The sequence below is a fragment of the Oryctolagus cuniculus genome, chromosome 12 (assembly GCF_964237555.1).
Source record: "Oryctolagus cuniculus chromosome 12, mOryCun1.1, whole genome shotgun sequence".
Taxonomy (NCBI): Eukaryota; Metazoa; Chordata; class Mammalia; order Lagomorpha; family Leporidae; genus Oryctolagus; species Oryctolagus cuniculus.
In genome coordinates this window covers 101127281-101152386 of record NC_091443.1, presented here as the reverse complement: position 1 = coordinate 101152386, position 25106 = coordinate 101127281, and the positions used below count along the sequence as shown (strand labels likewise).

Here is a 25106-nt window from a genome sequence, read left to right as displayed (position 1 = left end):
GCTTCCTCCTCTTCCCTGGCAGGCAGCGGGCGAGAGCTCAGGACTCGGGCCTGCAGCCCACATGGGTCCTGGCTCCTGGCTTTGACCTGGCCCAGTCCTGACGTTGTAGCTGGGGAGGGAACCAGCAAATAAAAGCTCTTTCTCTCGCTCGCTCTCTCTCTGGCACTTGACCTTTCAAGTAAATGAAAAGAAACAAACCTTTTTTAAAAATCGCTCAAAGTTTAAAACAAAATGCCAGGCACCTCACCATCACCAGGGAGCCTGCTAAAACGCAGCAGTCCTAGGCCCGACCTGGACGTCGCAGCCGTCTGCAGCAGGCGTTAAGAAAGCGCACGTTCAGCAGTTCCTGTGTGAGTCCAGGGAGCCCGGGGGCCCTGGGCAGGCTCGGCAGGGATGAAGGGAAGAAGCACCACCCCGCCTCCCCAGGGGGCACCACCGTACCTTCACCTTCTTCTCGGGAGATGAATCCAGACAGCACTGCGAGAGAAGAGGAAAGAGGGCAGCTGCCCCAGGCTGCCCTGCCCTGGGAGTGACCCCCCCCCCCCGGCCCGTGGCTGCTGCCCGCCCTGGGGGCCAGGCGGGCGGCTGTGCACACTCACCCTCGGGGCTGAGGCAGAAGTCAGTGGAGGCCGAGCCGTGCTCGTTCTGGATGGTGCATCGGTACACACCGCAGTCCACAGGGGACGCCTGCACGATGGCCAGGGCCGCCGGCCCCTCATCCCCGGCACTGCAGAGAGTGAGATCCGTCTGTGAGAGCCTGCGGGCGGCACGGGCCACACCTCGGGCCCAACAGTCCTTCCACCCTACTCAGGGGCTGCTCTGAACTCAGGCGCTTGGGGGCTCTGGGGAGCGGTAGGAGCTGGTCCTGAATTATGCTGATCTGGTCTGTAGCCCTGACACTTGTTGGCTGTGAGACTTCCGGTACGTGACCTAAGAGCTCTGGGCTTCAGCGTCCTCATCTCTCCCATGGGAATGAGGGAGTCTCCCTCCTGGGGCTATTGTGAGGATTAAAGGTGATGGCCTCCAAGTGCTAGGGCAGTAACCCACACGATCACCCTAATAGGGAGCCCGGTCAGCCAGCCATTGTACCCACGCGGCTTACCTCCTGCCCACCTCACCCACTGGGCGCTGGTCCTTGGCCCATGTCAAGACCGAGTCACTGAGGATGTTGAAAAACTGGCACCAGAGCTTCAGGCTGCCGGAGGCATCCGGAAACTGCTCCACCCGGATCTTCCGGATCACCTGGGGGGCTGGCAGGAGCCAGAGCGGAGGTGAGAGGGAGAAGCCACCGCGCTCCTCCTTGGGTGCGCCCTGCCATAGCCCTGCTTCCCCGGGGGGCCTTGGTGGGCCAGGCCAAGTCTCACCCCAATCACGCCACGGCCCTCCCATGTCGAGCACGTTTTAGTTGGTCCTCGCTCACAGCGAGTGCGTGCTCCTGGCCGGCCCACAGAAGCAGGGTAGTGAACCAGGAGCTCCAGTTGCCCCACGGCCCTGTAGCCGTGGGAGGAGTCCAATGAGGGGCTGTGGCCACGACCCGGATGCTACTGAAGCCAGGCTTGCCCCAAGTTGTTGGCCCCTTCCCTCTCATGCAACCCAACCCATTTCACGCAGTTGATGCCTCACTGCCCCCTTTCACAGGGTGGCGGGGCCAAGGCGAGACGCAGGCCCAGGCGCCTCTGATTGCAGAGCTCGCAGATGACAGTGAAGAACGTCTTCACAAGGTAGGCGTCCAGACACTGCTTCTTGGCAGCCCCCACCCCGAAGCGTGCCCTGCCCTCTCTGTGGCTCACCTTTGAGCTGGTCTTGGGCTTTCCTGGGCTTGGCCAGAGATTCCTGCCGGCCTTCATCCGGGCCCAGCTCTGTGTCCGCACCACTGGCCTTGGGGCCGGAGCCCAGGGCCGGCTCCTCCTCTGCCCGTGGCACCTCCAGCATGGCCGCCCTTCTGCCCTGGGTAGGAGAGCGCCTCTCCCGCCCCGGAGTCCCCGGGGACCCAGGTGCCAGGCTCTTCCGGGATCCCCGTGGGGAAACTGTGGGGCTCTCTCTCTCTTCAGGCTTGGCTGCCTCCCCGTCTCCTGCTGCTCTGACCTTCGGGAGAAACCTCTTCCTCCGGGCCCCCAGCGCCAGCTCCTCAGGGGTAGCTGCAGGCAGGTCTGTCAGAGCCTCCCCTGGGACCTCGTCCTCTTGGAAGGGCTCCTGGGCCCCGCCCCCTGCCGAGAGCAGTCCCTGCCCAGAGGCTGCCTGCCCCAGGGGCCCACCAGGCCCCTCAGGGGACAGCTCTCCCTCCCCCTCGCTGGGTCCTTCGGAGGCCAGCCGGGTGCCCTCCTCCTCACCTACCACGATGGCGGGGACAGTGAGCGGGCTGGGGCCTGGGCCGCGGGAGCCCTGGGCCGCAGCCAGGGCCCGCTGGCCAGCCTGCACCTCGCGGTCCAGGAGGCCGGTGAGGCGGCGGGAGGTGCAGGGGCTCAGCAGCAGGGTCTGCGCGCTCTGCACCAGGTGGTCGTTCTCCACGCGCTCCAGGATGCGCCTCGATGTCCGCGGGCTCAGCCCAGCCACTTCCACGGTGGGGGCCAGAGTGGACGGGGCGGCCAGACCGCCCGCCGCGGTGCCCTCCTGAGCCTCTGCCCCGGCCTCGCTCGTCTGGGCGCTGGACAGCTTCAGCAGCAGAAGCAAGTAGTTCTTCAGGGAGTCGATGAGGCCAGGGTCACAGCTGCGGGGCCCTGAGGTCCCTCCTTCCCCGGGCGGTGTCTTGGCGCAGGCCCCCTCACTGCTGGCGCCCAGGGTTTCTGATGGGTGACCCTGGGAAGGGGGCCCTGGCCCCAGATGCAGAGTGGGGGCAGAACTCGGCAAGGCCTGGTCTGCAGAGGGCTGGATGGCAGCTGTGCCCCTGTGCTGAGCTGTCAGGGTGCTGGGCAGCCCCTCCCGTGGGCTGCTGGTGGGGCCCATCCCCGGAGGAGAAGGCACACTGGGCCCCTCCTGGCTCGGGCCAGCTGCAGGGCAGCCTCCCAGGTCCACACACAGCATGCCGCCTGGCTGCGCCTCCGTGGGGCAGGGGAACCCTCGTTCTCCTCCCTTCTGCTCCAAGCTCCCCCCGGGAGGCGGCTGGGCGGGGAGAGTAAGTGTTTCTTTATGGGTCTCTGGGGCCGGTACTGCTGCCTCCTCGGGTCTGAGCAGGAAACCAGGTTCCTCTGGGACACGAGACCCTGCTGGGGTCTGTGCAAAGCCTCCGGTGATCTGAGGAGGCCTCGGCCCTTCCGGAGATGGGAGCTGAGGGGCTGCGGCCGGTGGGCTGAGGCTGGTCACGGACGGCGGCTCCAGCTGCCCCGTCGTGGCTGCGGCTGCGCTCCCCCCTGACTGTGTCCCCTTTGCTTCCCGCATCTGTGTGCCTTCCTGAGTCTTCTCACCAGCCTGTGTCCTTTCTGCCTGTGTCACCACACCCCTCTGGGAGCTCTCGACTGACTGTGGCCTCGCACTTTCTTGGGTTACAACTTCCACCTGCATCTCCCCCTCTGCCTGTGTCCTCTGGCTTCTCTGTGCCCCGTCGGCCCAAGGCCTCCCCTCCACCTGCGTCTCTCCCCTCAACTGCTGATCCTGCTCGCCTCCGGCTCTCTGGTCAGCAGATGACGGCCCCCCAGCCTGGGTGTCTGTGTCCATGGGCTCGATGACGTCATGGCTTCTGGAGGTGCCACCACCACCAATGGAGGTGACACCAGAGCTGCCGCCGACCAGGGTGGCTGCAGTTGTGGTTGCCTGGGACTCCGGGACCTGCAGACACAGGGACAAAAGCAAGAGCTGAACAACTCGCATGCTAGGATCTCGCCCAGTGTGGCACCAGAACCGTCCTGCTAGAGGCCTCTCGGGCCTACTGGGGTTAGGGCACAGGCACATGATGAAACCCCAGTTCCTCACCCCAGAGTCTAGACTAGGGACCACCCAGCACCCAGGCCCCACTCTGGCCCTTCCAGCCTTTCCCGAAAGGCCCCACTCATGGGCTCTCCCAGCCTCCAGCCCTCAGGGGCCTCTCCCCAGGACTCCCAGAGCAGTGACTTTGTCCTTGTCCTTTTCCTGTGGCACCAACAGCCCTGGACAGAACTGCAGGCAACGTGGGGAGTGCCAGAGCCCAGCCTCAGGGAGCACCCACTGGTTACGTGGGGGAGGGCAGTAACAGGATGCCTGCAACCAGAGAGGGTAAAGTAACCGGAACAGAAGTACAAGAGCATTCTCCCGGCACCCTTGTGAAGACCTCCTACAGGCCACGCCCAGGCTGGACCCCCAGCTATCACACGGCATACCTCACTGCTCACACGCGTGACACACTCATGAGAGATCAAACAAGGGGAGGGATCTCTTATCAGGCAGTATGTGGCAGAGTTCAGAACAGAAGCTGGAGGGCGCTGTGGTGCAGTGGGTTAAAGGTCCCAGCCTGCAACACCAACATCCCACATGGGCACTGGTTCAAGTCCCAGCTGCTCCTCTTCTGATCCATCTCTCTGCTATGGCCTGGGAAGGCAGAAGAAGATGGTCCAACTCCTTGGGCCCCTGCACCTGCATGGGAGACCCAGAGGAAGCTCCTGGCTCCTGGCTTTGGATCGGCTCAGCTCTGGCTGTTGCCGTCATTTGGGGAGTGGACCAGCAGAATGAAAGACCTCTCTCTGTCTCTGCCTCTCTCTGTAGCTCTGTCTTTCAAATAAATACAATAATTCTTAAAAAAAAAAAAAAAAAGAACAGAAGCTGGTGCATCCGCTTCAAAGCCCATATTCTTTGCTATTATACTGTCATGTCACCAAGTCAAAGGACTTTCTGTCTAATCAAGACACTACTTTCTTTGCCTCTTCTATTCAATAGCATCAGAACAAGCACACAACAAAGCAAACTTCATTGTTCGTGAAACTAGAGGTAAATAAAACAATCCCAAAAAACAAGCCACAAAGGACAAATGCTACCAAAAACAGACAGACGCAGACCCTGTGGGGCAGAGGAACCCAAGCTGTTGTGGGGTTGGGCTGGAGGCAGGTGCCCGAGCATGCCAGCAAAAACAGTCAGTGTGGGGAAAGGCCTCCCCTGGAGGACCGGGTAGAAGCAGAAGACACAGGGGTCGACCCAGCAGAGACAGGGAGAGGAGAATGGACACCAACAAAGCCTCCGTGAGAAACCTCCCCAGCACCGCTGCACCAAGAAGACTGGCGCTGAACACACAAGGACTTAAGGAACAGTGTTCCCACGAACCCAGAGAACAAACTTCAGTCAAAGAAAAGATGATTAAGGAAACCATAGCAAAAGAACAAATGGCAAGACTAACTATAAGTACATTCAGTTTCTATGTACACATTACACACACATTATATATGCATCATACATTAATACATATTACACACATTACATATTAATACATATGACTCTATATGACATATTAACACATATTAACATGCACCTGTGGAGCTATGGCTGAACGCAAATGGAGCTTGGAGTGGAGGTCAGGGTGCCAATTCCATGTGCCTTTATAACACAAAAACAAGATAACTAGCACCAACGTAGAAAGAACGACGTCAAGCAGAGAACATTCCTTGATTGTGTCATGTGTAAGAGCCAGGAACCAAAGACGTTACCCAAAGCTGAGCAATCAAGGCACAGAGACCTAGGACATCCAATTACACAAATATAATCCCCCAGAAGTGAGACTTGGCTAATGGGAGGTGGAGGACAGCAGGGGACACACAGGGAGGAAATAGAAACACGACCCTTTCTCACTGTAAAGAACTGAGAGACGATGACAAAACAGATGAACGTATGGAGAAAATTCAAATGATAAAATATAATAAAAAATGATAAAGTATAAGAAAGTTCAAATGATAAGATAAATTACTATCTATAGATAATTCTAAACATAAGAACCACACACAGGGGCCGGTGTTGTGGCATAGCAAGTTAAGCCACCACCAGTGGCGCCAACATCCCTTATGGGTGCTGGTTCAAGTCCTGGATGCTCCACTTCTGATCCAGCTCCCTGCTAATGCACCTGGGAAAGCAGTGGAAGACGGCCCAAGTACTTGGGCCCCTGTACCCATGTGGGAGAGAGACCTGGAAGAAGCTCCTGGCTCCCTGGCTTCACATCAGCCCAGCTCCTGTCATTGTGGCCATTTGGGGAGTGAACCCATGGATGGAAGACCATTCTTTCTGTCTCTCCCTCTGTCTGTAACTCCACCTCTCAAATAAGTAAAAAAATCTTTTAAAAATGTTTTCTAATTGCCCTTAAGATTTCCTTTGTGACCCATAAAACTATGTTTTTTAATCTAGAAGTGCTTAGAGAGTTTCCTATTGTATTTCTGTCATCAATTTTTAGTTTAATTCCATTTTAGCCAGAGCACATATTTTATATGATTTAAATTTATTTTAGTTTTGTTCATTTTTGTCCCATGATCAGAATAGAATACAGTCTATTTTTAAAAAAGATTTATTTATTTATTTGAAAGTCAGAGTTACACAGAAAGAGGAGAGGCAGAGAGAGAGAGAGAGAGGTCTTCCATCCAATGGTTCACTCCCCAGATGGCTGCAACAGCCAGAGCTGGGCCAATCCGAAGCCAGGAGCCAGGAGTTTCTTCCAGGACTCCCACACGGTGCAGGGGCCCAAGGACTTGGGCCATCTTCTACTGCTTTCCCAGGCCATAGCAGAGAGCTGGATCAGAAGTGGAGCAGCCAGGACTCGAACCGGCACCCATATGGGATGCCTGCGCTTGAGGCCAGAGCGTTAACCTGCTGCGCCACAGTGCTGGCCCCAAATACAATCTATTTTGATGAGTGATATACTTGAAAAGAATGAATATTCTTTAAGTATCTATTAGAGACAGATGGAGGATAGTCCTGTTCATTTCCTTTATATCCTTACTAATTTTAAGTCTATTAATTCTATCAACTACTAAGAGAGGAACGTTAAAGCTTCCAATTTTAATTGTTGGCTTAGCCATTTTGGACCACCAGTTTTTGTTTTGTGTATTTGAAAGCTACCTTGTTAGATCCATCCACATTTTTTCAATTATTACATTTTATTGAATTAGTCCTTTTATTATTAGGTAGCTCACTATTTTTCCCCAGTAATTTTGTTTGTTCTGAGGTCTATTTTGTCTGACACTAATACAGCCAATCCAGCTTTCATTTGATTAATGTGTGCATAGTATATACTTTTAACATATATATTATCATATTTAAAATGAATTTATTATAGGCAGCAGAGTTGAGGATGTTTTTTGATTCAGTCTCATAATCTCTGTCATTTAATTTATGAGTTTAGACTATTTATATTTAATATAATTAGTTATATGTTTGGACTTAGAGCAAACATTTTATTATTTGTTTTCTTTTGGCCTCTCTATTTTTCCTTCCTCTGCTTCCTCTTTCCTGCCTTCTTTCAGATTATATGAATATCTTTTAGTATTCTTCTATCTCTTTTTACAGTATTTCACTTGTTTCTCTAAGGCTTACAACACACAGGTGGGCTTCAAATTAAGAGATGAGAATTGGCCTTAAACTTTCTGAAGACCCTGTACACACCTAACTTTCTACAGTACCCTGAGGTTAATTTTACAACTTCAAGTGACATGTAGTAATCTCAGTACCAGAGGTCCCTTTACCCTCTCCCCTTTACACTGCAGTCTTCTTAGGTATTATATTTACAAACTGAAAACTCCAACAAGGTAAGATTTTTTTTTCCTTTTTGGCCTCAAACATATTCTACAGAGTTTAAGAGGAAAAGAGTAGTCTATTACACATGTATGCATTTTTTTATTATTTACCATTTCCTCCTTGATGTTGCTAGTTTCCTTCTGGTGCCACTTCTTTATGTCTGAAATGTTCACTCTAGCAATTCTTTTAGAAGAGATCTACTCATGATGCAGTCTCGGCTTTTCCTTTACTTGAGAATGTTTTTGTTTCACCTTTCTCTTTTAAAAATAAAAAAAGATTCATTTATTTGAAAGTCCATTACAGAGAAAGAGGGAGAAACAGAGAGATCTTCCATCTGCTGGTTTACTCTCCAAATGCCCACAACAGCTGGGGCTGGGCCATGCCAAAGCCAGAAGCCAGGAACACCATCCAAGTTTCCCATGTGGTGTCAGGGGCCCAAACATCTGCTGCTGCTTTCCCAGGCCATTAGCAAGGAACTGGATTGGAAGCAAAGGAGCTGGGACTTGAACTGCACTCTGATATGGGAGGCCGGCATCACAGTGGCAGCTTAACCTCCTGTGCCACAATGCCAGTCCCTTATTTCACTTTTAATACCTATAATTTTTGCTAAATGTAGAATTATCGGTTGAAAGATTTTTTTTTCTCCAGCATTTAAAAAATGTTCCATTTCCTTTTGGACTCCCTTATTTCTAATGAGAAATCCTGTCATTCAAATCATTGTTCAATTAAATGATGCATTATTTTTCTCTGGCTTTTTTTAAGAAAAGGTTTATTTATTTACTTGAAAGGCAGAGTTACAGAGAGGCAGGGGCAGAAAGAGAGGTCTTCCCTCTGCTGGTTCACTCTGCAAATAGCCACATCAGCCAGAGCCGGGCTGATCCGAAGCCAGGACCTTCTTCCAGTTCTCCCATGCAGCGCAGGGACCCAAGGACTTGGGCCATCCTCCACTGCTTTCCCAGGCCACAACAGAGAGTTGGACTGCAAGTGAAGCAGCCAGGACTAGAACCGGCACCTATATAGGATGCCGGCACTACAGGCGGCAGCTTTACCTGATACATCACAATGCCAGCCCTTCTTTTAAGAGTCTTTTTATTGTCTAGACTTTTTTTATTTTTTTTTAAAGATTTATTTATCTGAAAGACAAAGTTACAGAGAGAGGTAGAGACAGAGAGTCTTCCATCCCTATATGGTTAACTCCCCAAACGACCACAACAGCCGGAGCTGTGCCAATCTGAAGCCAGGAGCCAGGAGTTTCTTCTGGGTCTCCTACGTGGGTATAGGGGCCCAAGGACTTGGGCCATCTTCTACTGAAAGAGAGAGCTGGATCAGAAGAGGAGCAGCCGGGACTAGAAGAGGCACCCATATGGGATGCCAGCACTTCAGGCCAGGGCTTTAACCTGCTGCGCCACACTGCTGGCCCCTGTCTTGACTTTTCAGCAGTTTGATTATGATTTTTTTGCAATGTGGAACTCTGTAGGATTCCTCTGTTTGGATTGAAGAACTTTTTGATCTGCAGGTTTACATCTTTTGCCAAATTGCAGATGTTTTCAGCCATTATTTCTTCAGATATTTCTTCCTGTACCACACTATTTCTCCTCTCCTGGTTACCCAATAACATGAACATTAAATCTTTTGATATTGTACTCCAGGTACCTGAAGATCTGTTAATTTCATTTTTTAAAATATTTTATTTATTTATATGAGAGGCAGAGTTACAAACAGTGAGAGGGAGAGACAGAGAGAAAGGTGTTTCATCTGCTGGTTCACTCCCCAAATGGCCTCAATGGCCAGAGCTGTGCCGATCCAAAGCCAGGAGCCAGAAGCTTCTTCTGGGTCTCCCACAGAGTGCAGGGACCCAAGGACTTGGGCCATCTTCCACTGCTTCTCCAGGCCAAACCCTGGAAAGAGAGCTGGATTGGAAGAGGAGCTGCTGGGACTCAAATTGGTGCCCATATGGGATGCCAGCACTGCAGGCAGAGGATTAACCTACTGTGCCACAGTACCAGCCCCATCTGTTAATTTTTTTTCTTTATTTTTTCACCCTCTCTTGTTCAGACTGAATAATTTCTAATGATCTAACTTTAAGCTCACTGATGTCTTTCTGTTATCTATCATTCTGCTGTTATGCTCAATCAATGTTTCCATTTCAGTCACTGTATTTTTCAGTTCTAAGCTTAACATCTGGTCTTCTTTGAATCCTTTATTTCTTGACTGAGATTTTCTAAGTTTGCATTCATTTTCAGAATGTTCATCCTTACTTGTCAAATTTTACAGTAGCTGCTTTAAGTAAGATAATTCCAACATCTATATCATCTTGGCATTGGAATTCTTTGTCTTCCCTTCTAAGTTGAGATTTTCCTGACTTTTCATGTGTCATGTTTTTTAAAAAATCTTTTTCCTTTTTTTTTTTTTTTTTGCTATATCCTGGACATTTTTAACATAATGAGACTGTGGTTCTTATTTAAGTCCTATGGAGAATAACATTTTGTCTTAGCAGGCAATCTACTTGGTTGGGTTCAGATTATAAGTTCCCTTTAGCTCTCTGAGGGTCATTTCAATACCAGTTCCTTTTTCAAAAGCCTTCCAGTATTACCTGGGTCTGTACTCCGTATGTGCCATCCAGTGCCCAGTCCAGGACTTAGATGAGGTCTGAGAGCTCCGTTCTCAATTCTTTTAGAATTAGACCCATGTATGAGCAGTATGGGGAAGAGCCCAGAAAGTTATAAGGGGTTTAAAAACTCAGAGATCACAAATAACTCTCAAAGGTCATTTTCCCTCTGAGAAGTCCTCCCTCTCCTTAATCTCCCTAGTACTTTCTTAGTCCCCAGGGCTCCCTTTGTCACTCCTCTGGCCAGATAACTGGGACTTCATTTACCTCTCTTTGCCACTTACTTTCAGACACAAGCCTGTGCCCTGGACCAAGGAAGATATCCAGGAGAGAAAAAAAGCAATAGGGGTTCATCCTACTCATGTAAGACCAGAGCTCCTATGAGTGAAAGGGAAGATCCTCCTCCATCCAAATTTCAGGCACCTGTAGCATCTGCTCTTGTCACGGTCACTACCAGGAGATCCCTTTCCCACTCCTCAAACCTGATCCAGAGGTCTTTCAGAGCTCTCTGTTCATGCGGATGCTTACTTCTGGGTTTCAAATTGCATTAAGACAAGGCCATGAAAAGACCAGAAGTGGTTTTTTTGTTGTTTTTTTAAAAAGAGGTAACACTGCTGTTTCGGTGGTAATTTGAATTCTAGTCTTCTTTCCCAAACTGTCTGCTATGATTTGCTCTTCAAAGTTGTCAAAAACACCATGCATTTTGCCTATGTTTTCACTGCATTCAATAGGAGACACAAGTGGAGGTAGAAAAACTGGATTTGCCATAGTCATCACAACTAACTTAGTATTAGTTGTTATATTTTTCAGTCCTGAAACTCTAGATCGTTCATTTTTAAGTCTTTGGTACTTTCTATAGCTTCTAGTTCTCTGCTGAAATCCCTAACCCTGTTTTTTTAATTTCCTATTTATTTGAAAAGCAGAGAGACAGATAAATATAGACAGAACTGGTTCACTCCCCAAATGTTGGTTCACTCCCCAAACACCCACAATAGCTGGGGCTGGGCCAGGCTGAAGCAAGGAGTCAGGAACGGAATCCAGGCCTCCCACACAGGTAGCAGAGACCCAACTAATCAAGCCATCATCTGCTACCTCTCAGGATGCATACCAGCTGGAATCAGGAGCAGAGCTGAGGCTTAAACGTAGGCACCATGATATGGGGTGTGGGTTTTTAACTGATGTTGCAACCACTAGGCCAAACACTCGCCCACTTTTTAACTTCTTAAATATGTAAGTATAATTATAAATTTCCTATCTGATAATTCCAAAAGTTGGAAAACTGTGGGCCCATCTCTACTGTTTAATGCTCTTGCTATTTCTTTTTTATGTTTTCTTGTCTTTTATGCCTACTTATCTTCATTTGGTACTGAATATTAGATTTGAACAGCTTTTCAAAAGTAATTTGAGGCTTAAGGTAATGCTGTCATCCTCTAGATGTGATTTTGGTTTGCACCTACCAAGTGCCTGGGAGAAGTAGGTGTCTGTCTTGAATTACCTTAATCTAATTTCAGCAACTGAAATATCTCTTAGTCACCCTGATTAACTCAGAGCTCATCAATATCTCAACTCCCATGAGGCAGTCTCAGAAGAGATCTTAGGTGAGGGCACAGGAAAACAGCCACTGAGGACACAGAAGGCCAGTTTCCATCCACCAAGTACCTTCACCAAGACTGCTTCTACAGTGGGGACAGCATGGCTGGACTGGACAGGAAGATCTCACAACATTCGGAAAACCCAAGAGGCCTCAGTTCTAGCATCTGTTCCTCATTAATAACCAAGCAGGAAGTATAACTCAAGCTCCCAGCATTACCCCTTACTCCCAGGGAAGGAATGCAAAGTGGGCAGAGTGAGGGAGTTCTGGCATCAATGCCCAGGAACAGAGACCCTCATAGGATATGCTGGAGGGCTGGCGCTGTGGTGTGGCAGGTAAAGCAGCTGCCTGCAGTGCCAGCATCCCATATGGGCACCAGTTCAAGTCCTGGCTGCTCCACTTCTGATCCAGCTCTCTGCTCTGGCCTGGGAAAGCAGTGGAAGTTGGCCCAAGTCCTTGGGCCCCTGTACTCACATGGGAGACCCAGAAGAAGCTCCTGGCTCCTGGCTTCAGATCGGCGCAGCTCCGGCCATTGCGGCCATCTGGGGAGTGAACCAGTGGATGGAAGACCTCACTCTCTCTGCCTCTGCCTCTCTGTAACTCTGCCTTTCAAATATGTAAGTCTTTAAAAAGAGAGAGAGAGAGAGAAATAGAGAAAGAGAGAGAGAGAGAGATGCTGGGCCCACAGGAAGCAAAGGGCAGAACATAAAAAGAGATGAAAAAGTAGACTTGAAGTAATGGAAATAAATACCATGCCTCCAGATGAGAAAGCTAAACATGAAGCTATTGGTTTTTCAAAACTAATTCTTAGGCCAGCACCGCGGCTCAATAGGCTAATCCTCCACCTTGCGGCGCCGGCACACCAGGTTCTAGTCCCGGTCGGGGCGTCGGATTCTGTCCCAGTTGCCCTTCTTCCAGGCCAGCTCTCTGCTGTGGCCAGGGAGTGCAGTGGAGGATGGCCCAAGTACTTGGGCCCTGCACCCCATGGGAGACCAGGAGAAGCACCTGGCTCCTGCCATCGGATCAGCATGGTGCGCCGGCCACAGTGCGCCGGCCGTGGCAGCCATTGGAGGGTGAACCAACGGCAAAAGGAAGACCTTTCTCTCTGTCTCTCTCTCTCACTGTCCACTCTGCCTGTCAAAAAATTAAAAAAAAAAAAAAAAAAGGCTGGCACCGCGGCTCACTAGGCTAATCCTCCGCCTAGCGGCGCTGGCACACCGGGTTCTAGTCCCGGTCGGGGTGCCGGATTCTGTCCCGGTTGCCCCTCTTCCAGGCCAGCTCTCTGCTGTGGCCAGGGAGTGCAGTGGAGGATGGCCCAGGTGCTTGGGCCCTGCACCCCATGGGAGACCAGGAAAAGCACCTGGCTCCTGGCTCCTGCCATCGGATCAGCGCGGTGCGCTGGCCACAGCGCGCCAGCCGCGGCGGCCATTGGAGGGTGAACCAACGGCAAAAGGAAGACCTTTCTCTCTGTCCCTCTCTCTCACTGTCCACTCTGCCTGTCAAAAAAATTAAAAAAAAAAAAAAAAAGTCAGGCTAAGGGGCCAGCATTGTGGTGCAGCACGTAAAGCTGCTGCTTGCTGCTATATGGGTTCAAGTCCCAGCTGCTCCGTTTCCAATCCAGCTCCCTGCCAATGAGCCTGGAAAAGCAGTGGGAGATGGCTCAAGTGCTTGGGCCTCTGTACCCACGTAGAAGACCCAGAAGAGTCTTCAGCCCTTGGCTTCTGTCTGGCCCAGCCATGGCATTTGGGGAGTGAACCAGCAGATCTCTCTCTCTCTCTCTCTCTCTCTCTCTCTCTCATTTTTTAAGATTTGTTTATTTGAAATGTAGAGCTACAGAGATAGACAGAGAGACAAAGAGATCTTCTATCTGCTGGTTCACTCCCCAAGTGTCAGCAATGGGCTGGAGCTGGGCTGATCTGAAGCCAGGATCTAGGAGCCTCTCCTGGGTCCTCCACGTGGGTGCAAGGACCCAAGGACTTGGGCCATCCTATACTGCTTTCCCAGTAGGGAACTGGATCAGCAGGGAACTGGATCGAAAGTAGAGAAGCCTTGAACTGGCACCCATATGGGATGCCAGCACTACAGATGGCCGCTTTACCAGCTATGCCACAGCGCTGGCGCCTCTCTGTCTCTCTCACTTTCTGTATCTCCCTATCTCTCTCACTGTAACTCTGATTTTCAAATAACTGAAATAAATCTTTTTTTAAAAAAATCAAGCTAAAAACTGATGCTATACTAAACACTTAAATTCCAGATCAATTTAACAGTCAAGCCAAAGAATCAAACAACAAAGATTAGAAAAAATATCGATGAATATTTAGTCTTCTAATAGGAAAGCATAAACCCTGTGGAAGAAATGGTTAAAATATTCATAATATTATGGCACCTTTCGTGGCCATTAAAATGAAGTTTTTCACAGGGCTTTTAGGAATCATGGGGAGACACTCTCACAATAATGAAAAGCAGGACATAAAGCTGAATCAGAGTGACAGTGTAAATTAAATTTTAAAAATACTAAAATGATAAAACTACACACACCCATAAAAAAGAATGGTGGGTGCCCCAAGCCATCCCATCACCTCTCAGGTGATAATTATCTCCAGATGGTGGGCTACAGGCAAATTTTTACTTTCTCCTTTGAATTTTACAGTCCCCTCCCCCTCATATTTTCTAGTATGGCTACATGTTTCTTTTATAATAAGAAAAATAAGGCTGCTGTTTAAAAAAAAGATTTGGCAGGATAAGAATACAAAAAGCAATCAAATTCATTGACTGCAAAAAAGCTTAAAATGTAGATAGGTGCTGAATTCACATTTCACGTGGAGGTCGCTTCACAGTTTAAAGCTTAATAAAGTAGAAACCACACAAGATTTTGCAGGAGCCTGGGAACCATGCACCATGCTGGGAGGCCTAAGGGGAGGGGCTGGCGCTTCCTCCCAGGCCAGCCAGGAGCCAGCAGCCCGGCAGGGCAGCCGTCCTGGTGTGGGTTCCCACCCCGGCAGGCAGGCAGGCAGGCAGACGGAGAAGCCGCATTCCCAACAAACTTGGCTGCCAGCCCAGTCACTTCCTAGATGAGCTCCCTAGGGGCCTCCCTAGGGCGTCTCCTGGGAGAGGCCCTCTGCCCAGCCAGTGTGCTGTCGGGCACGCAGGGCAGCCCCACTGAGCTTCCCCTGGGCCACTGTGAACTCCCCACACCTCTGACCAACGTCCAAGTGGGAGCAGCAAGGGCAGGCGCAGATGACAGGGGCTGGTTTGAGTCCTTGGGGTATGCGCCACTCCAAAGCCCATTCGACTACCTAAGCACGCACTGATATAAAACTGTCTCCGTGAGAGCCCCTCCCGGTTCTCCACCAAGCTCCCTCTCCCCCGCCTTTCCTGTTTCCACCACTGTGCCAAGGGAACACCCACGAGAAACAGGGATTTCCAACCATCCCCCTCCTCCCCACGGAGTCTGTACTTCCAGGACCAAGACTCCTGCACCTCCACCCCCAGAAATAGTCCTTAGTGCCCCATCAAACCAGAGGCTGTCTCCACATATTTCATAAAAAGAAACACAGGACACTCAAGTTAAGTTGGAATTGAAGTTAAGCTGGAATTGGAATGAACAAGTTGGAATTGAAGATATATAACCAATCATTTCTCAGTGTAAACATCTCCTATTTGATCCATCCCACCCCACCCCACCCTTGAAACACTTTTTGCTTCTGTCACTCATCAGAAACACCATCTGCTATAGGGGGCTGGCGTTTGATCAGAGTGCTCCAGATTCCAGCTTCCTGCTAATACGCACCCTGGGGGGCAGGTGATGGCTCAAGTGGTCGGGTCCCTGCCACCCATATGGGAGACGCAGGTGAAGTTCCAGGCACCTGGCTGCAGCCCTGGCCCGGGAGATCTCAGTCTGTCTCTATGTCCTTATGTCTTTTAAATAGAAAATGAAGATTAATGTAACAAATACTGTCTACTACAAAACACCATCCTCCTAAAACCCCCCATGAAGCACTGTCCTCCCTCAGCCCTGGCACATGGAACGCGGCCACAGGACACATTATTTCCTCCTGTCAATTACTCTTTTTTTTTTTTTTTTTTTGACAGGCAGAGTGGACAGTGAGAGAGAGAGACAGAGAGAAAGGTCTTCCTTTGCCGTTGGTTCACCCTCCGATGGCCGCCACGGCCGGCACACTGCGGCCGGCGCACCGCGCTGATCCGATGGCAGGAGCCAGGTGCTTCTCTTGGTCTCCCATGGGGTGCAGGGCCCAAGCACTTGGGCCATCCTCCACTGCACTCCCTGGCCACAGCAGAGAGCTGGCCTGGAAGAGGGGCAACCGGGACAGAATCTGATGCCCCGACCGCTAGAACCCGGGGTGCCGGCGCTGCAAGGCTAAGGATTAGCCTACTGAGCCGCGGCGCCGGCCGTCAACTACTCTTACCCCTGGTTCACAATGCTGGCCCCCATCTCCTCTTTCCTGGATGAGTGGACACCCCATGACCCGTCTCTACACGGGACATCATCTTCTCTGTGGACCCCCTGTCCCCAAGTGAAACGTGTGCCTCTCTCTCCTGCTACGGTGAGATCTACACTGGCTTCCAGGCCTGGGCTAAGCACCCTGTATCTCACAACAGCCCTTGCAGACAGACATTGGCAACTTTACTACCTGTCCAAGATCACACCATGTCAAGGGTCGTCAGACTTGTGCATAGATACAGCTGACTCCAAAACCTGGATAAACCCAGGGTAAACTGGCACTTGCTGGACACTTAGTAGTTTTCAAAATTCTCTTTTTCTAAAGACAAACTGAATTATTTGAAAGTTAGAGTCACAGAGAGAGGGAGAAACAGATAGAGACAAAGACAGATGTCTGCCATCCACTGGTTCACTCCCCAGGTGGCTGCAACAGCCGGAACTGAGCCAGGCTGATGCCAGGAACCAGAAGCTGCATATCCCGGTCTCCCACATGGGTGCAGGGGTCCCAACTCCTGGGCCATTTTTTGCTGCTTTTCCCAGGCCAGCGGCAGGGAGCTGGATTGGAAGTGGAGCAGCTGGGATACAAACCAGTGCCCACATGAGATGCCGGCGTCACAGGCAGTTTTACCCACTACACCATGGTGCTGGCCCCCAAAAGTCTTCTAACGAGTGTCCAGGCTGACTCTCTGCACGCTGCAGCCCACGCTGCTCCTCAGTGCCCCTTTCATATGCTGTGGCCTCGGCACAGTTCCAGAACACTGGTCCCTCCTCCACTCCCCTCCAGGGCACAGCCCCCTCTGCCGTGGACCCCTAGGCTCTCAGAGACAGGCTCAGTCAGGCCGCGCTGCCCACACGCCTGGCATCTGGAGACTGGCTGGGTGAGGGCCATGCCTGTGGTCCCCTGCTCCTGGCGGGAACTGTGTGCCCTCCCCACCCCTTCTATAAATAGCCCACTGCTCCCTGGCTGCCGAGCAGTTGGAGCAAGAGTTTCCATGAGGTCAGCTTCCCAGGGCAGCCTCCAGGCACCCAACACCCCCACTCACCTCTCCCGGAGTCCTGTGGACGGCTCGCCCCTGCAAGGGGCTGTCGCGGGTGCTGTGTCTCCGCCGGGCAGGGGGTGTAGGCACCTGAGCAGAGCCCTGGGCAGGGGCCTTCCCTAAGCTCTGGGCCCCATGCTCTGGAGTTTGACTCAAGGGAGAAACAGGCTTGCTGTCAGCAGTGGGCTCCGCTCTGGGCTTTGGAGGGGCAAATCTCTTCCTGTTAACGGGCCTAGTTGGCTGTGGGGCCAAGGAGGGCAGGGACTGGCCAGGAGCAGCAGGCACCCTCTCCCCTCCAGCCTCAATGGACAGCTGCCCTGAGAGGTTCTCTCCAGACACCCTGACACTTGGGGTCTGCGACCCCTCCTCGCCCTGAGGCCTGGCTGCCCGGGTGCTTTCCATGTACATGTCCTTCAGGGAGAAATATACTTCCTGGGTAGGGCCTGGGGTAGAGGTATCCTGGGCCTTGTCATTAGTCCCCATGGCAGAGGCTGGTTTTCCGGTGTTATCCACCCTGGAGGGCCCAGGGCCGCGTGAGGCCCTGCCTCTGGGCTGGCTGTGGCCCTGCTCCACGTCCGTGGGCCCCTGTGTGGCCCGGGCATCAGGCCTGTTAGAACTCGGGGTGTTGCTTTCTGAAGAGCGGTGGCTTCCGACTGCCTTCTCTAACTCTGGCTTCCGCACACTTTGCTTAGATTCCTCCTCTTTCTTTTTCTTCTTGGCCCGAGACTCCTTCCTGGGGGCTCTGTGGGGCCGCAGCTCCATGGCCTCACAGATGTAGGTCAGCAGGCCATGTTCCCCATCCTCCCCGTTCTCGGGGGCTGCCTCCCCGTTGGTGGGCATCTCTTCAGGAGCAAAGCTGGTGATCAGGCCCAAGTCCGGGTGCTGAGCAGATTCAGTGTCTCCCTCCTGCCAAGTCCGGGACCCTTCTTCTGCCTCCCTGGCTGGGGCTGGGGGGCCAGGCGCCTGTCCCCCGCTCAGCCGCCGCTTTCGCTGGAAGCGGTCAGGGCTGAGCTTGCGCAGGACGTCAGCTTCCCCTACGGCCTCCTTTCCGTGCTTCCAGCTCTGCTCGATCTCACGCATCTTTGCTGCAGCCTTGCGCTTCAACTTGGCAAACCAGCGCTGGTGGATCTTGTACTCAGTCATGGTGCCCACCTCCAGGACCCCTGAGCAGGACACAATGCCCTTGGTGTTCCGGGCAGAGGCCTGGTAGATGGCCGCGTCCTCTTCTCGACACCTAGAGGTAGGAGCGTGAGGTGCTACCTGGGCTCTCCCAGGAGGCGAGAGCCCTGCTCCCCACAGCCAGAGTCTTCCAGAGTTGAGCATGCTCCCCTCAACGCGGAAGTCCCGCCCCGAGTGCCACACCCATCTCAGACATCACCATGCACAGCACCTTGGGTACAGCTGAGGAAACTGAGGCCCACAGGAGGGCAGCCACTGACCAAGGTCGTGCTGGCCCGGGGGGATTAGCGTGGGGCCCAGGAGAGCTCCCTAGGAAGCGGGTGACCAGCACAGCCGTCCTGAGGTAGTGGTGACACACTTGCTTTTCTCGGCAGCTGACCTCACGGAAAATGTTTCTGTGGATCAGGACCTCCTCTAGTTGCACTCGGCTCTGACTGCCCCCACCCTGGCCTTAGGGGATCCCAGACACCGGCAGGCAGATGTGGGTCCCTGGTGGCTCAACTCAGCCACAGAACCCCGCCCTCTACCTCCAGATACTGCCTGGGCCTCTCCATCCAGCCAACACCGCTACTGAGGGTGGGCTGTGGGCCAGGCAGAGAGGGCGGGACAGGCCCTGCTGCCCTCACCTGTATAGCTGCAGTGTGTGGCGGTTGCCCTGGTGAGTGATCTCGTACTTTGGCAAGCCACAGTATCGGTCCAGCTCTGTGTCATCTTTGTACCAGGTCACCTCTGGCTCTGGGTATCCTGAGAAGGAGGCAAGAGATCAGGATGTAAGAAGGTGAGTTCTGAAATAGCGGGAGGAGACAACAGGCAGCCACAGCTTCCCCACACCGCCCAACAGGACTGGGCAGGACCACCTGCCCCAGGCTTGCCGGAAGCACGGTGCCACTGACACCTGGCTCGTTTCCAGAAGCTAGGCCCTGTCACAGCTGAGAACATTCCCTCTCAGCAACTGCAAGGGGAATGTGGAGGAGAAACCTCGTGGCTTCCTATTGAGAAGAGAAGCAAAGAGTTCCGGAAATCTCCCCCGGCAGTAACGCTTCCTTTCTGCAGTGGCCCATCCTACATCTCCCTCTGCAGCAGGGACTCTGTCCTCAGATGCCGCCTCTTCCCTAGCACCCCACCACCACCATCAATGCCAACAGCCCTCTGCTTTCATTCCAGGTTCCTAAAGTGTTGGTGCTATCCATCTGTTCATCAGCTGGACAATCCATCTGTCCACCAATTCATTCACTCATCCATCATCCATCTATCAATTCACCCATGCCTAACTACCCAGCCCATCACTGTAGTGAGACCACCTGCATTATCTGCCCAGTCCCTCTTCTCTGGGGACTTCCAGCCCACTCCCAAGGAAGAGCTTCCAACTGTCCAGCAGTGGGCACACAATTAGCCAAGCTAGTCCAATTCTTTGACCCAGGACTTGAGAATCAGGACCCAGAGACAGTCTGAAAACAACACTTCGAGGGTGGAACTGCTGCATTCCGCCACACAGACCAGGAAGCAGACAGGGCCAGTCTGCAGTGAGACCCGGAAAAGTGAAGCCGATGTTCACGTTGGAAGAAGAGACAGGAAGCACAGAATCCCAACACGCTTCCAAGTCCCAGGTCCACTCCTTTCTGAGCACAGCTGCCCTCCCGTACCCAACTCCGTAACAAACCCCCAACTTACCAATGGATTCTGCCTCACTGCTTAAGCTGACTCCAACAAGTTGCATTACTAACTGTTAGAAATCAAAGACTCGTAACATGCATCCATTCAAATACATGGAAGCAAGCCAGACAGGCACTCTGTTCTCAGGAAACTCTGCGTAGTGGAAAAGAGAAGGCAGCAATGCAACAGCAAGCGCGCAGGCCTGGCCGTGCCCACATCCACGGTTAAATGCGCCCCTATGGAAAGCAGCCTTCGCCGATCCAGTCTCCTCGTGTCCAGCCAAGGGTATCTTTCCCGCAGTTATTACTGTTCTTCTCTGTACCACTGAATTCTTCCTCTCTTCCCCCTTGTTCCTGCCACCACCTGGGCCTGCTGCGCTGTTTCCCTTCTTTAAAAAGTCCTCTTTGGGGCCAGCGTTGTGGCACGATGCTGCCTGGAGTGCCAGCATCCCACGTGAGCACTGATTCAAGTCCCAGCTGCTCCATTTCCACTTCAACTCCCTGTTAATTCGCCTGGGAAGGCAGCAGAGATGGTCCAAAGGCCAGTGGGAGACCTGGATAGAGTTCCAAGCTCCTTGCTTTGGCCTGGCCCAGTCCCAGCCATTGTGGTCATTTTGGAAGTGAACCTGTAGATGGGAGATCTTTCTCTCTGTAGCTCTGCCTTTCAAATAAATGTCTTTAAAATAAAATGGTTTAAAAAAAAAAAAAAACACAAACTCTTTTGATTCTATATCCTCCTATATGTGTAGCTCCTGCCCCAACTGCTCTGCTCTCTCCTTTTTTAAAAGATTTATTTATTTATTTGAAAGAGTTATACAGAGAGAGGATAGGCAGAGATAGAGAGAGCGAGGTCTTCCATCTGATGGTTCACTCCCCAACTGGCTGCAACAGCCGGAGCTGTGCTGATCCAAAGCCAGGAGTCAGGAGTTTCTTCCTGGTCTCCCACATGATGCAGGGGCCCAAGGACTTGGGCCATCTTCTACTGCTTTCCCAGGCCACAGCAGAGAGCTGGATTGGAAGTGGAGCAGCCAGGTCTCAAACCACCGCTCATATGGGATGCGGCGCTTCAGGCTAGGGTGTTAACCTACTGTGCCACAGTGTCGGCCCTGCTCTCTCCTTTATAGAAAAAGTCTTTTTTTTTTTTTTTTTTTTTTTGACAGGCAGAGTGGACAGTGAGAGAGAGAGACAGAGAGAAAGGTCTTCCTTTTGCTGTTGGTTCACCCTCCAATGGCCGCCGCGGCCGGCGCGCTGCGGCCAGCGCACCGTGCTGATCCGATGGCAGGAGCCAGGAGCCAGGTGCTTTTCCTGGTCTCCCATGGGGTGCAGGGCCCAAGCACCTGGGCCATCCTCCACTGCACTCCCTGGCCACAGCAGAGAGCTGGCCTGGAAAAGGGGCAACCGGGACAGAATCCGGCGCCCCAACCGGGACTAGAACCCGGTGTGCCGGCGCCGCTAGGCGGAGGATTAGCCTAGTGAGCCGCGGTGCCGGCCTAGAAAAAGTCTTTTTAAAAAAAAAAAAAATTATTTATTTGAAAGGCAGAGTTACAGAGAGGCAGAGGCAGAGAGAGAGAGAGAGAAAGAGAGAGAGAGAGAATCTTCCATCCACTGGTTCATTCCCCAGATGGCCGTAATGGTTGGAGCTCGGCTGATCAAAAGCCAGGAGCCAGGAGCTTCTTCTGGATCTTCCAAGCAGGTGCAGGGGCCCAAGGACTTGGGTCATTTGGGTCATTGTCTACTGCTTTCCCAGGCCATAGCAGGGAGCTGGATCAGCAGTGGAACAGCTGGGATTCGAACTGGCGCCATATGGGATGCCAGCACCGCAGGCAGCAGCTTTACCCACTACACCACAGCGCCAGCCCCAGAGAAGTCTCTGAAAGACCTTTCTACTCTACCTGCACTTCCCTCCTGCAGTCAGACCTCTGCGCCCACCACTGCACCAGAACGCCCTTGCCAGGGTCACCTACGGTTCTGCCAAATCCAGCGGCCGACTCCTACGTCCCATCTGGCCAGTGGATCAGTGGTGTGGACTCCACTTCCTGAAACCTCGTCCTCACCTGCTGCTGGGACCACATTCACGCTGGCCATTCCTCCTGCCTCACAGGCACTTCCCCCGATGTCCCCCCACCCCCCACCCCAGGCCTCAGGGGCGGGGCCATTCTCCCTTCTCTTCTCCACTCACAGCCCGCGGGAGCCAATCCTATCCAGTGCACTCACAGCTCCAGATCTCCGTCGGGGCTCAGACCTCTCTCCAAGCTACACCCCCGGCATCTGCACTTGCAGGTCTAAGAGGCATCAGAGTGACCGTACCCTAAGTCCACATCCTCTCTCTCCAAGCCAGCTCCCAAGTAGCTCAGGACAGGGCAACTCCAACCACCTAATCTGACCTGGAGGCAACCCCTTTACTCCTTTTGCCTCGAGCATCCACTCCCTCAGGCACTCCTACGGGAAGGAATCTGGTCCCTTCTCATTCTCCACCGCCAGCCTGGCCCACATCCCCACCACCTCACCTGAGCTCTCTAACAACCTCCTCGGGGATCTCACTGCTCCTGTCCTGCCCTCTCTTCAGGCCACTCTTAGCCCAGTGGCCAGAGCAAGCCTTTGGAAACAGGTCACGGTGCTCCACGGCCCCAAACGCTCAGAAAGCCCCCATGGCACCCAGGCCCTCGTGATCCAGGTCCCTTACTGGGCTGGCCTCATCTCCCACTGCTGGCCCCTGACCGACTGCTCCCTAGCCACTCGGTGCTGCCGGCCTCACTGCGGGAGGGAGACATTTCAGCTCTGCCAGGCCTCTGGCCACAGCTGCAGCCTCCGAAAGGCCTCCCCTCTACCGGGTGGAGCACCACCCCTCCCCCAGCACCTGCCCTCTCACTGGGCGGAACAGCAGACGCCCTCCTTCTCCGACAGCGGTGGAAGGACCAACTCTGGGACACAGGGACTCTCCTGGTGATCGCTGCTGTGAACCCAGTCCCTAGAACAGTGCCTGGTGTGGAATCAACACAGATTTATAGAGGAATACACACAGGGAAGGGAGCCATCACCTCTGGCCGCAGAGGCAGAAAAGGCTTCTGGGTGAGTGGCCCTGGAGTTAGACCTGAAGGGCAGGCGGAATCCAGACAACGTGGGCTCAGTGCCCCCGCTCTCCTCCCAGAGCTCTAACTTCAGCAGTACCTCCCCTCCTCGGCGCCAATCACAATGCTACCGTGGACTGTTTCCTGTCCCTCCTGCTAGACTTGGGTCCCGTGTGGCCAGGAATCCTCTCTTGTGCTGTTTTATCTCCACCACCTAACACAGTAACTGCTCATAGCAGTTACTAAAAACAAATCTTCTGGCCGAGTCAGGAGACAAGGGGCAAATGCAGTGGGTGGAAGGGTGTGCCCGACAAAGGACCTGCATCAGCAGTGTGTGAGCAAAGGGCAGGGGGGAGCCGTGCGCAGGCCAGGAGCAAGGGAGGTGAAGCTGCAGCTGGCTCAGCCAGGGACTAGCTCGGCAGCCGCGGCTGTAAAGGGAGCCCCATGTTTCCACTGTGAGCTAAGGCTGCTGGTTACATCACTCTGTGTGTGGCCAGGGCCAGCACAGGTGGCCTCACCATCCTGTAGGATGATCTCACCCCAGCACAGCCTCCAGGGCACCCGAGTCCAGTCGGCCTAGGGGGAGGGGGGAGGAGTGGAGCAAGGGGATGTCTAACGGATCTCCAAGGCTGGGGTCTCATGCTGCCACGCCACCTACGGTGCCTCCCCACACAGTGGGGGCTGACGTAACACCTTAGGGCTTCCTGGCGACAAAGGGCCTTGGAGTAAAGTAATCTGGGAGGGGGCGTTGCTTGGTCCCCTGGGTAATGCGAAGTGCATCCTGGAGCAGGGGGCAGGCCCCTCACAGCCCACCCACTGTGATGCCCACTCACAGCCCCCCACTGTGATGCCCACTCACAGCCCCCCACTGTGCGTGCCCACTCGCAGCCCGCCCACTGTGATGCCCCTCACAGCCCGCCCACTGTGCGTGCCCACTCACAGCCCGCCCACTGTGATGCCCCTCACAGCCCGCCCACTGTGATGCCCCTCACAGCCCGCCCACTGTGCGTGCCCACTCACAGCCCGCCCACTGTGATGCCCCTCACAGCCCGCCCACTGTGCATGCCCCTCACAGCCCGCCCACTGTGCAGGCCCACTCACAGCCCGCCCACTGTGATGCCCACTCGCAGCCCGCCCACTGTGATGCCCCTCACAGCCCGCCCACTGTGCATGCCCCTCACAGCCCACCCACTGTGATGCCCCTCACAGCCCGCCCACTGTGCAGGCCCACTCACAGCCCGCCCACTGTGATGCCCCTCACAGCCCGCCCACTGTGATGTCCCTCACAGCCCGCCCACTGTGATGCCCCTCACAGCCCGCCCACTGTGATGCCCCTCACAGCCCGCCCACTGTGCGTGCCCACTCACAGCCCGCCCACTGTGATGCCCCTCACAGCCCGCCCACTGTGATGCCCCTCACAGCCCACCCACTGTGCATGCCCACTCACAGCCCCCCACTGTGCGTGCCCACTCGCAGCCCGCCCACTGTGACGCCCCTCACAGCCCGCCCACTGTGATGCCCCTCACAGCCCGCCCACTGTGATGCCCCTCACAGCCCGCCCACTGTGCATGCCCCTCACAGCCCCCCACTGTGCATGCCCACTCACAGCCCACCCACTGTGATGCCCACAGACAGCCCCACATAGGCCCGGGCCTGTGGCCTTCCCTCTGCCCCTTCCCTCCCTGTGACCCCTGCTTCCAGCCAGCAGGCCCACCTAGGGATGTCAGCCCATTCCCGACCATTCCCCCAGTTCGAGGCCCCAGCTCATCCCCGACTATTCCCTGATTGGAGAGGCTCAGGGACAGAAGAACGAATGGGGATTTCTTTCAAACAAA

At 53.5% G+C, this 25106-nt stretch overlaps 1 protein-coding gene across 3 annotated transcripts in view; it reads right to left on the bottom strand.

Moving 5' to 3' along the window:
- The window catches only part of ALPK3 (alpha kinase 3), a 49217-nt gene that overhangs the window by 7530 nt on the left and 16581 nt on the right, over nucleotides 1-25106 (bottom strand). For all 3 annotated transcript variants that reach the window (XM_051834231.2, XM_051834232.2, XM_051834233.2), the window contains 6 exons: nucleotides 19178-19295; nucleotides 17379-18606; nucleotides 1791-3762; nucleotides 1103-1250; nucleotides 600-727; nucleotides 442-477 (listed from right to left, as the gene is read on the bottom strand). In XM_051834231.2, the coding sequence (XP_051690191.2) occupies nucleotides 442-477; nucleotides 600-727; nucleotides 1103-1250; nucleotides 1791-3762; nucleotides 17379-18606; nucleotides 19178-19295 (3630 nt within the window). The remainder of the gene's footprint in view (nucleotides 1-441; nucleotides 478-599; nucleotides 728-1102; nucleotides 1251-1790; nucleotides 3763-17378; nucleotides 18607-19177; nucleotides 19296-25106) is intronic.